At 24.7% G+C, this 15394-nt stretch overlaps 2 protein-coding genes across 4 annotated transcripts; one reads left to right on the plus strand and one right to left on the minus strand.

Moving 5' to 3' along the window:
• Nucleotides 1-451: 451 nt before the first annotated feature.
• On the plus strand, nucleotides 452-9437 carry LOC108003677 (ras GTPase-activating-like protein IQGAP1). 2 transcript variants are annotated; one of them, XM_017066105.3, is made up of 26 exons: nucleotides 452-631; nucleotides 790-883; nucleotides 961-1195; nucleotides 1280-1424; nucleotides 1498-1655; nucleotides 1728-1862; nucleotides 1933-2017; nucleotides 2124-2215; nucleotides 2295-2460; nucleotides 2557-2720; nucleotides 2798-2932; nucleotides 3034-3184; nucleotides 3274-3528; nucleotides 3596-3744; nucleotides 3809-3952; nucleotides 4055-4360; nucleotides 4452-4616; nucleotides 4686-4799; nucleotides 4881-5218; nucleotides 5277-5501; nucleotides 5588-5978; nucleotides 6066-6245; nucleotides 6341-6470; nucleotides 6552-6822; nucleotides 6882-7163; nucleotides 7243-9437. In XM_017066105.3, the coding sequence occupies exons 1-26, from the start codon at nucleotides 592-594 to the stop codon at nucleotides 7601-7603; spliced, it is 4911 nt and encodes a 1636-aa protein (XP_016921594.2). In that variant the 5' UTR covers nucleotides 452-591; the 3' UTR covers nucleotides 7604-9437. The 2 variants fall into 2 exon arrangements, with proteins under 2 accessions (XP_016921594.2, XP_028525391.2); XM_028669590.2 differs by having other exon boundaries at nucleotides 474-631; nucleotides 782-883.
• LOC108003553 (uncharacterized) lies at nucleotides 9438-15337 on the minus strand. 2 transcript variants are annotated; one of them, XM_017065862.3, is made up of 15 exons: nucleotides 15196-15337; nucleotides 14680-14858; nucleotides 14368-14572; nucleotides 14093-14289; nucleotides 13794-14028; nucleotides 13570-13726; nucleotides 13239-13470; nucleotides 12330-13143; nucleotides 11525-12249; nucleotides 11276-11451; nucleotides 10753-11193; nucleotides 10453-10628; nucleotides 10136-10383; nucleotides 9805-10068; nucleotides 9438-9693 (listed from the first exon to the last, which is right to left on the minus strand). In XM_017065862.3, the coding sequence occupies exons 2-15, from the start codon at nucleotides 14817-14819 to the stop codon at nucleotides 9519-9521; spliced, it is 4185 nt and encodes a 1394-aa protein (XP_016921351.2). In that variant the 5' UTR covers nucleotides 14820-14858; nucleotides 15196-15337; the 3' UTR covers nucleotides 9438-9518. The 2 variants fall into 2 exon arrangements, with proteins under 2 accessions (XP_016921351.2, XP_016921350.2); XM_017065861.3 differs by having other exon boundaries at nucleotides 15183-15324.
• Between the last annotated feature and the right edge of the window lie 57 nt (nucleotides 15338-15394).

The raw sequence follows: 15394 nt of genomic DNA on the forward strand, positions 1-15394 counted from the left end.
TTAGGATTTTAGGAGAATAATAAAAGAATTATTAGGATATTTGTTCTTATTATTAATAAGAATTTAGAAATAATTTATGAAAAAATAATAAACAAGAATAGGATATAAATAAAAATTCAAAACAATTAAGATTCAAAAATAATGATGAAATTATTTAATTTATAATCATTTATCTTATATTATTTATTTTATAATTAAAAAAATGAATAAAAAAAATTTTTTTTAACTTTGTATTATATCTTTTCAAGTCTTTAAATATTTTATAGATCGAATTTTTTTTATTATTTATTTATCTTGTTAGAGATTTTATAAAATTGATAATTTATTGTTTATTTATCCGATCATTTTCATTTATCCAATCAAGTCAAATTAAATTATAAAAAGTATGAAGTTAGTTGTTAATGTTTTTTTTCATATCCAATGATATTAGATTTGATTGATTTTGGAACATTTCAGTTGGTATTACTAGTCAGTGTTGCATCGTATTTGTAGTTTTGAACAAGTTTGAATTTATAGAATTTAACGTACTATTCCATTGTTGTGTATCGCTTTCTGTTTTTATTCATTTATTATATATTCTTATTAATTAATATGAGTATTATCAATGAGCAATTAATTAATCATGAAAAAGGTAAGATTAATGACCAAGTTTAGATTTAACTTTTACTCTGCATTTTACCTATATGGCACATCGAAAGTTTAATGTTGTATGAATGTTGTATGAAATATTAAATATTAATATAGAATATATATTTAGATTTTCATTATTTAGAAAATAAAGTTTTACAGGAACAGATATTCGTAAATCAGCAGAGGAAATGGATGAGCAGCGTCATAAGACAGTTGCTTATGAATATCTCTGTCATTTAGAGGAAGCTAAAAAGTAAATATCTGATAAATTTATCATAAACTAATATCATTCTTTTTAGTTATTATTTTTTAATATTTTTTAAATCTTAGATGGATGGAAGCTTGTCTTAGAGAAACACTTCCATCAACAACTGAGTTAGAAGAAAATTTAAGAAATGGAGTATATTTAGCTAAACTTGCTCATTTTATGGCACCTGAATCTTTGCCTATTCATAAAATATATGATCCTGAACAAAAACGTTATACAGCAATTGGTTTACAATTTAGACATACAGATAATATTAATTATTTTCTAAAAGCCTTAAAATCTATGCAATTACCATTAGTATGTGTTTGTAATATGAAACATAAAATATTTTCTATTTGTTTAAATAAATTGTTGAAAATAATAAAATTAATTTTCTAATAGACTTTTCAACCAGAAACAACAGATATCTATGATAAAAAAAATATGCCTCGTGTAATATATTGTATTCATGCTCTGAGTACTCATTTATTTAAGCTGGGTAAAGCTCCACAAATTCAAGATTTATATGGAAAAGTGAATTTTACTGGTATTAGTTTTATTTTATTATATTATATAAAAATATATAGATAATTATAATTGTAATATTTTATTCTCTTTAGAGGAAGAAATAAATATGGTCAGTAAAGAATTAAAAAAATATGGAATACAAATGCCTTCATTTCAAAAAATTGGTGGTTTGTTAACAAATAGCATGGAGATTGATGCAGTAACACTTCATGCTGCAGTAATAGCTATTAATCAAGCTATTATAGAAAAGGTATAAACATCATATTTTTAAAATGTTTCAAATAACAATTTAAATAATAATATTTAAATTTTATATTTCAAGAATAATGATAAAATATTGACTACACTTCAAAATAAAGTAGTACAGTTAAAAAATATTATGTCATGTTATATTAAAAAATATAGTGATACTTTATTTGAAGCAAAGGAATCTAAAATACAAGCTGCTCTTAATCGAGTAAGTAATATTTTTTTAAATTATTTTTATTTGTATTTTCAATAGGCATTAATAAATATAATTTTAACAGTCTCTTAATGACAGTTATGTACCAGATATATATGATGAATTGTTAACTCAGGTAGAAATTCAGGGACATATTAATTATGTTAATGGTAAGTAATTTATAATCATTATGTTTCATTTTAATAGTTAATTTCCATAAAATATTCCTTTTTAATAGAAATATTTTTTTTAATTATATATATATATATTTTTTAGTTCATTGTGCCATGGAAGATATAATTCAATCTATTCATTCTAAAAATAATGATTTTATGGATAAATTAAAAATATCTACATTGTCTTTAAAAGTATATTTTATTCCAATTTTTACTAATAATCTTTCTTATAATTTTCTTATTTATTATGAATTTATTTTTTTTTTGTTAGAATATTATTGATGAGAATGCACAATTATATAAAGAACAATTAATGCAATTATTAGAAAGTTCTGAATGGAACAATATATATTCAGAGAGTAATCAGCATCATTGGAAGCAACTACTTCAAAAGGAAATTGATGAAGTAAATAAAATGGCGTTTAAATCTCGGAAACGTTAGTATTATATATATATATATATATATATATATATGTATATGTAGATTATATTTTCAAATATTATATATTAAATTATTAAATATTTTTTTTCAGGAGATGAAAGTATAAAGTTTTTAAATTTAACATTACAAAATAACACGCGAAATGATTTCTCTAAAGCTTTAAAAAATCCAGATCTAGGATTAATGGACAAAATTGATGATTTTGCAATACCATTATATTATGAAGAAATGAGAGCTGATTGCATTGAATCTCAGGTAAACATGAAATTTGTAAGATATAAAATTATAATTTATTACAAATTTGTATTAACATAAATAATATTTTTTTTTAGAATGTTCTTTCATATAATGATATTAAGGTCAGTATTCGAGTTTTATCATCGATTGCAAAAATTACTAAAGCTATAGACACGGGTAATCCAGATTTAGTTTACCAAGCATTAACAAATCCAGATTGTCATTTTTCTGTGAGTTTATTTTTTTATATGTATATTTTATATATCTTTTTATAGAAATAATTGAAATAAAAAGTTATTTTTCTATTAAATATATATTTTTAATATTTTAGGAAATAGATCAAGAGAATAAGGTAAAATATTATAGAATATTAGTAACAGCCCGATGTAAAAAGCAAAGTGAAGAATGTCCTGTATTAACATATATTGATATTCAAGATTGTATTGATATTGTTAACCAACAATGTCAAAATGATGATCAAAGTATTTTATATATAATTTATCTATTACTATTTTTATATATTTTTATATATTTTTACTCACATATTTTTAATTTTGTATTATTTTAACAGTAATACAAGTGTTACGTGAATTAAACTCAAGTATTGTAGAAAATAATCGAAATAATGTCATAGCTGCTTTAAAAGATAATGCATTGAAATTACAAAAAGATACTTCAGCTACTTTGCCAAAAGATGCATCTCTTTATTTGAAATTATTTAAAAAATGTCTTAAAGAAAAACATTCTGATGGTTCTGAATTATGGCTAGAAGATGTAGAAAATATAACAAAAATTGTTGTCTCAGAATCTGAAAATGTTCAAAATGGTATAATTCATACATTTCGTTCATTTATCAAACTATAATTTTATTAATAAGCTTTATATTTTTACAGTCTGCACATTTTTATCACAAGTTAATTTAGGATTAAAACAAAATAATATGTTGTTCACAATCGATTGTATTCGAGCATTTGGTTTTACAATACCAGAAAAATACAAAACAGAATGTTTTAAAAGCTTATACAATTTAAAAAATACTAAGGTATAATTTAAAGTAAATTATATATTAATATTATTTAATTTAATAATTCTATTTTATATTTTAGGAAAAAAATTATAATTGTGCATTTGTTTATTATATTACTCCTAATAATAATGAATCATATCTAGATTTGCAGAAGTACAATTACACCTGGGACTGTCCCAAAAATATGTCTGAAACATTTTATATTAATATGGAAGACATAAAAGTACTGTGTAATTAAAAAATTTAAGCTAATTTAAATACCGAAAAAATATTATTTATGAATCTATTATAAATATTAATAAATATATTAATTGCCTATTTTTAGAAAATAATAAAAAACACTACAATAAGAGAACATGAAGAACATAAAATAAGTAAACAGATAATTCGATTACAAGCTTATATTCGTGGATATTTATTAAGAAAAAAAATTTCTGATAGATTTACATATTTTTACGATAATATAGATAAAATTATTAAAATACAAGCTTGGTGGAAAAGTATAGCACAACGAAAACGATATATGAAATTATTAGAAGAGAAAAGAAAATTTAATGGAAAACAATTTCAAAATACATATTTGGAAGTGAAAGCTAAATATATAAATGTATTGGATTATTATAAAGAACAAGTAAGTAAAATTTTTTTATTTATTTAGATTTATGCACGATGAAACAAGAATTTTATTGATTTACTTAGTACATATACATTACATTTTTTAGGAAGAAAAAATTATAAAAATACAGGCCATATGGCGTGGTCGTGCTGAAAGACGTGCTTTCCATTCATTATTATATATGGAAAAACCACCATTTCCTGTTGTTCGTCATTTTTCCGCGATTCTAAATTTTAATGCGGAAGATTATGACAAAGATTTACAGTTACAAGTATATAAATTTTTTTTATTTAAACAAGATTTTAATTATTGATATTTTATTATAAATTTATTATTACAGCATTTAAAACACGAAGTTGTACAAAGTATACGACATAATCAGATATTATCACAACAGTTAGATAGTATGGATATAAAAATTGGTTTACTTATACAAAATAGAATTACGTTGCAAGTAATGATTAAAATAAAAAATATATATATTGTGTCTGCTAATATATATCTAAAGATATATTTAAAAAGTTAAAAATTTTAGGATGTTGTAGCTCATGGAAAAAGCTTAGAAACACTTGCAAAACAAAAACATTCCAATAGGGAGCAACGAAGTTCTTTATCAGATGGTATTAATTTACATAAAGGTTTAAAATCATTAACTAAAGAAGGTCGAAAAATGTTGGAAGGTTATCAACACCTATTTTATGCTTTACAAACTAATCCAACATACTTATCAAAACTTTTGTTTCTTTTACCTCAAAGTAAAACAAATAAATTTCTTCAAAATGTAATTTTAACATTATTTAATTTTGGATCAAATATTAGAGAAGAATATTTATTATTAAAATTATTTGGGAGTGCATTAAAAGAAGAAATCAGGTATAATTATTATTGCATAAAAAAGTAAGAACATAAATTAATAATTATAATTCAATAGGTGTAAATTTCAAAAACCATCTGAAGTTGTTACCGGAAATCCTCTTGTTTTGAAAATGGTAGTGAATTATGCGCGGCAATTAAATGGTCAAAGAGCTTTAAGACAAATTGTTGGACCAATTATTGAAAAAATTTTAGCTGATAGAACATTAAATATAGAAACAAATCCTATTGATATTTATAAATGTTGGCGAAATCAATTAGAAATGGAAACAGGAGAAACATTGTAAGTTTAAAACAAGTATTATAAATCGTATTAAATATTATACTTTTTTATGATTTTTTTTTTTCTTCCTTTTTTTTTTTTGATAGAAATTTGCCTTATACGGTAACACAAGAACAAGCTTTAAATTATGAACAAGTACAAATTAGATTAAATAAAGGAATACAATTATTGCAAAGTACTGTTTTAGAATTTTTAACTAAAATAACTGAATCAAGAGATTTAATACCATATGGAATGTTATATATGGCTAAAATTTTAAATGATTCTTTAACTGAAAAATTCCCAAATGCTCCAGAAAAAGATATTTTAAAAGTAGTGGGAAATTTGATTTATTATCATTTCATAAATGCAGCTATTGTAGCTCCAGATGCTTTTGATATAATTACATTACCTATTGATAGATCATTATCAAATGATCAACGAAGAAATTTAGCTAGTATTGCAAAAATTTTACAATTTGCTGCTTCTAAAAAAGGAGTAATTATATTTATATATATATTTTTTTACAATATTTATAATATCTAAAATTAAATAAAAAACATTACATGTATATTTTTTTATTAGTTTGGTGAAGAGGCTACACATTTAGTCTGTTTAAATCCATTTATAATTGAATGCCATGAAAAATTTAAAAGTTTTTTCCGTTACTGCTGTCAAATTGAAGATTTAGAAGAACATTTTTGTATTCATGAATATACAGAAGCCACACTTATTCAAAAACCTGAAATTTATATTTCACTACAAGTAAGCAAGATTTTAAATGACTTCATAAATATGACTTTTTATTATTATTTTATAAACTTTTTATTATTATTATATTTTTTATTTGTGTTAATTAGGAAATTTGTGATACTCATTGCCTTATGTTAGAATATCAAGATCAAATAGCATCAGATCCATTAGATTTCTTGCATGATTTATTGGATGATTTAGGTCCTGCACCAACTGTTGCTTCTTTACTTGGGATCTGTAAGAAATAATTTATTACATTGTATTTATACTAATATTATATTTCATTTAACATAACATTTCATTAAAATTATTCATTAGCTGATAGTATATGTGAGACAAATTTAATGCGCTTTGGAAAAACAGAAGTATGTCTTGTACTCACTAATAAATTTCAAATACCAGAAGATGAAGATGTTAGTCTAAACAAACTTTTTATAAAAACGAAGGAATTATTAGTTTCTGTACTACAATTTTTAAAAGGTCAAACATTAGTTGAAGCTTTAGAAACTATATGTTCTCCTATACAAGAAAAATTATATGATGTAAAATGCTCCAGTTTATCGCCTACTTTAAATATCATTCATAAAAGGTATTATAATGAAATAAATTATTAGTTAAATAAATAAAGAAGTAAAAATTTATTTACAGTTCGTCCTTAAATGATTGTAAACTTCAGTTACGAGCGTATCTTAATAAACTTGAACTTGGCGGATGGGTCAGTCAAACAGATGGATATCAAAATATTATAACCGCAGTGGCCAAAGATCTTTGTAATAAAGGAAAATATCGAATAATACGAAATAAAGAATTACAGACGTTACGTACAACTAAACAAAGATTAGAAGAAAAATGTAAATATTATCAAGAACAAGTAGAATATTATAATGAATATATACAACGTTGTTTGGAAAATTTACACACTGGAAAAGGGTAATTATAATGTAATATACGTAATACAATTTTTTCTATTACGTTTTATACTTTTAACATATTTAAATTTTTTACATAGATCGTTACAAGCATTTAAAGCCATTCAAAAAAATAATCATGTTAAATTAAGATCTAAAATGACATTAAAATATTCTGCATCCAAATTACAAGAAAAAGGAGTATTATTAGAAGTTGATGGACTTCCCCAATCACAATTTAAAAATGTAATTTTCGAAATAAGTCCAACAGAACATACCGGTCTTTTTAGCGTACGTTGCAAATTTATGGGAGTAGAAATGGAAAAAGTTGATATCGATATACAAAAGTTACTTGAATTACAATTCGAAGGTGCGCCAATTATGGATATGTTTGGAAAAGCAAAAATTAATGTAAATTTATTGTTGTATTTATTAAATCGAAAATTTTATGGTAAAACTTAAAGAAACAAATTAAATTATGTAAATTTATAAATATGACATATGTTCTTATAAGATTTTAAATGAAGATATGTTAAATCTTAAATTTTGTATAGTTTGTAGAAATTTTAGATTCGATTTATAAAATTCAGAGAGAGAGAGAGAGAGAGAGAGAGAGAGAGAGAGAGAGAGAGAGATTATACAATTAATTTTTGTAAATAATTATACTTATAAAAACTTAAGTTTATTTATACAAGATTTTTGGAATATTTGTGTGTATCAATGAGAAAGACCAGTGTAACAAAGTATATAAATTTATGAAATCTTAGATTTATATATTTATAATGTAACACTGGCATGCAATGATTTAATTATTTTTAATTTTACGTAATAAGATATATTTAACAATAATACATAAAGAAATCTATAGAACAAAAGTTTTTAAATATAATTAAGAGTTTTTAGAAGAGAAATATTTTTTTAATTTTTATAAAAATAAGTAAACTAACGTAGTAAATATCACCTATAACTTCCTCTAAATTTATTTATATAATTAAATTTAATTTCAGCAATACCACTCGTTTTTTTCTCTTTTTTTTCTTTTTAATAATATAGGTATTGAATAATTGTAGATATATCTCATATGAATATAAATATTTTTATGTTGCATCATTAAAATAAGATAAGGCATATTCTTAGAAATTTCTAAATGAGAGCAATAGATTGTCTATTATTATAATTTCTAATTCAACATATACAATTTATATTATTTTTTAAATATTAGACAACCTAATGTTCTTGTGCATTTTATAAAATCTAAAATCGAATTACTTGAACACAAGTTTTGAAATTTCTATTATATGCATATTAAGTATATATATATATATATATATATATATATATATATATACTATTTTATAAAATATACTATATAAAGGCCTGTTTAGTGGATACTGATGAATAAGCCTGCACATTTAAAATAAAAAATTAATAAAACAAATTAGAAAATTATATATCAATGTAATTTTTGTATATAATTGCTTACATATTATATTAAATTTTTACATTTTATGAGCTTGCATGTTTTATTATCAAAATAACAAAGATTTTTTCTAAATAAATATCTAAAATGAAACAAAATATTAATATTGAAATCAATTATTAAAAGAAATATTTTTATTTTTATTATTGTTATTATTTTTATTTGTATTTTATTATTTATTTTTACAGAACATGCGAGAGAAGTTTAATTTTTTAAATATAATTACATTAAAATACATATATGTGCGTGTAAAAAAATGTGATATCTGTCGAATAGAAGTTTATTTTATCCCATATATATTTTATAAACACTACATACATATTATCTAAGAATGCAAGCTTACATGGTGTACTTCATAATATATCAGTACCCAAATTTTTTTCGCTTGTAATTATAAAACATTGTGGATAAACAACCCGCATTTATCTTTGCATATGATATTATAAATATTTATTTTTTACATATCCATTTTCTTCAAAGTTTCGTTTTTAATTCAACTTTATTATTATACAAATCTACCTTTACATAATTTACGTGACAGATGCTAACATCCAGGTACTGTGTCACGAGGTATCTTGAAAGACATTTTTATAACTTATGGAGCATAAAATGTCTATAATATCATTAAATTGAAGTTTTTTTTTATCGAATTAAGTATTTAATAGTTTTAATATAATTGATTATGTGCAAGCAATATAGTCCATTAAAGCCTCCACGAAGCAGGCCATAAAGTGCATTTCATGTACTATTAACTGTGTATTACATATGTCACCATAATATTAATAACTTTGATAATAAATAGCATAATAACATTAATTTTTTTAATAAATGTTGGTTCTTTACTAAATATGTGCACAAATGGGGACACAACGTTTGATACAATATATTCAGTAAGTGTTATCGTTTGTTTAAAATATTAACAAAATTTCTAAATTTCTGTTGTGCATCCGTCATCTGTGCTAATGTTTCCTCCATCATGTTGCGCAATTTTGATAAATCCGGCATTTTATCGCATGATTCAATATTTAATAATTCTGTGAAGAATTGCTCCCAAGCAGCTCTCTTAGCATACCTATATTTTTTAAATAAATTTTTAATAAATCTTATTTTTTATAATTTAATAAATAAAATCATATCAATTATAATATTTTTATTATTTTTATATATTTTTAAATATGTATACCTTGGTATTTTTGATGTAATAAACCAGCGACCATTAATATTTGAAACTCTCATATAATTACCAAATAATAAACAATGACTTGTCGCAGCTAAACAATACAAATCGGTCTGATACGTCCATGGTTTTCCAGTTTGCATTTCAATACATGTAAAATCTTCTGTTTTTATAACCTGAGTAAATGTTGTCTTTTCTGGTAAAAGATTCATATCTATACTACATCCAAAATCAATTAATTGTATTGTTGGCCTCACATCTTCTGTTGGTCTAAAATTATTATAATTATAAATTTGTAATAATTTAACGAAATGTTAATAAATATTAAAATACATACAAACGCATTAGGAGAAAATTATCTGGTTTAATATCTCCATGGATTATTTGACATTTATGTAAATATTCCACAATTTGTAATATTTCAATTGTGAAAAAAATAGCCAAATGCTCTAATAATGGTTTACCAGTAGCAATTTTTATTTGATTTGTTACTGCTAATAATGTTCCAAATCTGGAATATTCTGAAACTAATACACTACTATTATTTGCAACATATGCCATCGAAACATCCATAAATCCGCGCAACTAAAAAAAAACATTATTATTGTAAAAATGATAAAATTGTTATTTGTGAATAATTAATAAATATTTTACCATATGTGGATTAGTAAGACGATTTTTTATTTCCCTAGTGATATAAAACTCCCAAACCCAAGCAGGTTTTTGAGTTTTCAGGGCAACAGTTTGACCTGTTTGTGAGTTCACTGCGCTAAATACTGTACCGTACGTTCCCTTTCCAAGGCACTTTACCAAATCGTACGCTTCAGTACCTAAATATATAAAAAAAATAAAAGTAACAAATATACATATAAAAATAAAATACTGTATGTATGATGATATCAATATTGTATGACAATAATGATATATGTTTCAAATATATCAAAATGCACTGACCAAGCGTAATCGTAGTAGAAGGCACAAGCTTATTTAAATTAATATTTAATCTCACATATCCCTCTGCATGATGTGGCTGGGGAAATTTAATTTTCTTTAAAAGACCAGCTATCAAATTTCTATCAAAAGGATTTATATTTCCCGAAGGTAATTGAAAGCTTTCTTCTTCTGCTTCTTCCATAGGTTCTTGGTGTTCTTCACATTCCATTGAATCAACTTTTTCTTGTTGATCTATTTCGTTAAACTTAAAGTTAATTGATTTTCGCAGATCGCAATTCTTCTTAATTTCAGAAGTAATTTGATCCACGTTACGTTGTACTGTACGCGGACTTTGAGCGTGCACAGCTTGAATTTGGGCTTGAGCTTGAATTTGTGTTTGAAGCTTTTGTTCATAAGGTTGATTCACAGATAAAGTAATATCTTTTGTTTCATCTTCTAGACCTTATTAAAGACAAAATCTTCCTTCATATATAGCGAATTTTTAAAAATAAGTTAAAAATTCTGAAATATTTGATTAAAATACCTTTATTAATACTTTGTTCTTTTATTGGAACCAAATCTTCTTTTGTTAATGTAAAACCTAATACAGTATTTCTTGTATGAGTACTGCTGCTAGAACTGCTTGAAATATATTCTCTAGTAGATTCTAGTATAACACTCAACTTATCTTCAGTTTCACCATTAGGTGCATCTGAAGAGCTGCAAATAAAATATAAAATAAATATAAATCAGAATATAATATTAATTAATTCTATAATTAAAAATTGCATACGATTGAGGTGCAGTGCATTGATTTGAATATTGCGGAGTTCCTTCTATTATTTTGTAAGATTGTCTAAAATGATTAGTCATAGGTGTTGAACTTGTTAATTGCGTATTAAATGCTTCTGTGAAACAAGTATCGTTATTTCCCGTCAATGGTGTGATACCAAGACTTTCATCGATATATAAAGTATTTTCATCAGCTGGCTTTGGTGTCATATTTTCTTCCATTGGTCCATTATAATCAACGACGATAGCGTTTTCTTTATCTTCAGCACTTTCGAGATATTTAATATCTCTACGATTCATTCCTGGAGATTTTATATATGGTAATTCAGGTGGCATCCTATAAGGTTTGCTGGTTTCAACATCTGATTCGTTATATGGAGAATAATGAAGTTGTTTCTGAGGTTCTATATTTTGCTGCAATAACGTGGATTCCAGTTGCGAAGGGTATTGTTGATAAGCAATATCATTTGGCATTATATTGCCATAAACTTGAATATGTTGCATATGATGTGGATGATTGTGAAGATGTTGGTTATGTGGTGGTTGATGTTGAGGATGAGATTGATGATGTTGAATTTGACTATGAGATTGCAAATGCGATACATGAGAAAGAGTATGATGATGGGGAATCACGTGAGCTTGTTGATGTGCTTGAATTAATTGTTGATGATGTTGTGAATGATGTGGTCGGGAATGAGATTGCTGTACTTGTTGTTCGTGATGTTGCTGTAATTAATTATTTTAGAAATTAATAGAAAAATTTTTTAGTATATAAAAAATTTTTTTATATGTATTTTATATTATACCTCTATTTGATATTGGTACGTATTATGTAATCCAGAATTATTATAAGAAGTTTGATGCTCTTGATTAGAATAAGTTTGATGAGTAGAATAGTTTTGATGATTTTCTTGATCATTATAAGGTTGTACATTATATCCCGAATGATGTTTACTACTTGACATTGCTTGCTGTGTCATTGAACTATCCATATGTATGTCAAAAGATAATTTACTTTTGGCATCTGGAATTCTAGGTGTCATAGGAGTACGAAAATTAGGTGTTGTAGATACTGCATCAGGAGAGCGCCACATATCTTGTACGACAGACATTGCTTCTTTTGTATTAACAGTAAGACTTTGTCCAAGTAAATGTTCCTCAGGATCAGTGTTCAATGATGATGTATGATGAATAAAACTGGACTGTAACTTTCGTTGTGAATTCAATTCTGCTTCCATTCTCTGTGCTTCTAATCTTTCTGCTTCAATCCTTTCAGCTTCAATTCTTTCTGCTTCTAATCGTTCTAATTCACGTTGCTCTGCCTCACGTCTTTGCGTTTCTAAAACTTGGTTTTCAGCTTCATATTGCTGTCTTTGAAGTTCTTGTTGTTCAACTTGAAGTCTCTGTCTATCCAATTCAAGTTGTTCTGCTTCTCTACATTGCTGTTCCATTTTCCTTTGTCTTTCTGTTATCTCTTGTTGTTCAAACTCTTGTCTTTGACATAATTCTTGTAAAGATATATCATGCCTCTGATGATTGGGTTCAAAGTTTTTATTCTGAACTTGGCGATCAGTTTCTCTTATATCTAATACATCATGCTTTTTTTCTAAAGTTTGTGCTCTATAATTATATTATAATTTTTTTAATATATGTAATTGTAATCATTTAATAAAATGCTATTTATCATTAAAAAGCTATTAATAAAAATAAATTACCTTTGTAAATATACTTGAGCTCTTACTTCCTCCATACTTTGATCCATATTATTAGCATAAACTAATTCTTTGGGATAATGAGGCCTTAATATAATATTTGGATTTGGAGGATCTGGTACAAATACAGGCACTGTTAAATGCTCTGGATATTTGCTACCATCAAAAAAATATGTATGGTTTGGAAATAATCTTAGATTGTTTGCATCAAAGTCATCTGGTTGATCTTCATGAACTATGATTTAAGTAAACAATAAAATGGATAACAAAAAAAGGAATTTTTCATATAAATATATAATATATAAATATATTTTTTTTGTAAATAAAATTATACCTTTGAAAGCTAATTTTGTAGAAGATATCATTAGTGGACATCGTTTACTTCCACTATTCCATGGACCAGGTTTAATTGTATTTTCTTTATGTATTGTATCTTCTACTGGTACATGATCTAATATACTTGAAATTTTCATTTCACTTGATATATCATCCTGCAGAAATTCCTTAATGTATATTTATATTATTATATTTCGAATATATTATTAAATGTTTATATACTTGATATATCTGTATCCTGGAATTTGGTCTAGTATGATGTATTGCTGATGAAATTTGTGGAATTGTTCCAGGAAAATGTTCACGTACTCGATGTCCAGTACGTATACTACCAACTTTTTTACCAGCTTTTATTGCTCTTAAAGAACTAAAAGCCTGACGTTGCTCAAATAATGACATTTCATTACGATCATCTGTACGTCCTAATGTTTTACGTGCAACTGCAAGTTGAAAGTTCCTAGAATGGATAAAATTTATATTATAAATAATTCTGTTGATATTGATTGTTTTATGATCAGTACTTGTGAGCATAATCTAATTCATCCTGTGGTTGTGCTAAAGCAGATAAGCCCATTAAATAAACTTCATCAGCACGTTTATAATCTTCTATTTGTTCTAATTCAAAAGCCCATGCTCTGTATATATCTGCAACCATAGTCCCAATTCCATTGTTATGCAAAAGTTGATATAATTCTAATGGATTTTTTTGCATACTTATCTGCAATCAAATGCTTATTCTATAAAATAATAACAAAAACATTTTTTTCTCTACAAAAACATATTTCAAATATCTTACATAATTAATCCAAAGACGTATGTATCTACGATCTTGATGATATTTGGTTTCTTTTTCAAATATAGCTAAGCATTGTTGCAAAAGTTTTCCAATATGCGATTCATGTCCATTTTTTGGATAACTTTGCTCTACCCAAAGTATATATTCATACCAATTTTCTAAAGGATCATCTCCATCATAATTTTTTATTGCATCTTCATACATTCTAAAAATAATAATATGAAATTTTAAAATATATTTTAGAATAAAATAAAATTATATATAATTATATATAATTAAAATAAAATAAAAATTAATGATTATTTAACTTACTGTTTTTCATGTAAAAGTAATTGTTGAGCATCTGCATCCTCTTGTGCTCTTAATGCAGTTCCTAACTGTACAGCATTTCGTCCATAACGCAATGGTTGAATATTTTCCTTACAAAGAGCTATGACTGTTGCAGGATCCATTCTTAATTCTATACTTTTGTAATTAAATCACCTTATATTCTAGAAGGAAGAAAACATTGAAATAATAAAGAGTTTATAACATTATTTTTTGGTCTATTATAATAATCTATTATAAAGGTATTTTTAATTGTATTCAAAAATGAATACAATAGAACATGTTAAACTTTGAATAATTTGTTCTAATATATTACAATAAAATATATTCGTAATTTTAATTTATTGTAAAGTGTTAGAATGTATCAAAATCAAAAATTCAAATGCATAAGTCTCCAAGATATTTAATTAAATGTAATGCAAATAATAATCTGAACTATAAAATGATAAAGTAAAGTGTAAGCGATCTTTTCTTTGGAAACACTTAACCTTTTACACGTACTAAAACTTTGCATAATATTCTTCGAATAGCAGTGGACCTTCAAATTTGAACAAATCTAGTCTTGATATCTCCAATAAGGACGCTATGAGTTTAGGTTAGGTTAGTTTTCTATTTAACGGCTCCGACTACCAACGGTTGTTCACTGTCTTCTGCTATGCTGTGTTTCAAATGATGCAAGAGTTACGTCTTGCTAATCACA

This window comes from Apis cerana, linkage group LG1 (assembly GCF_029169275.1).
Source record: "Apis cerana isolate GH-2021 linkage group LG1, AcerK_1.0, whole genome shotgun sequence".
Taxonomy (NCBI): domain Eukaryota; kingdom Metazoa; phylum Arthropoda; class Insecta; order Hymenoptera; family Apidae; genus Apis; species Apis cerana.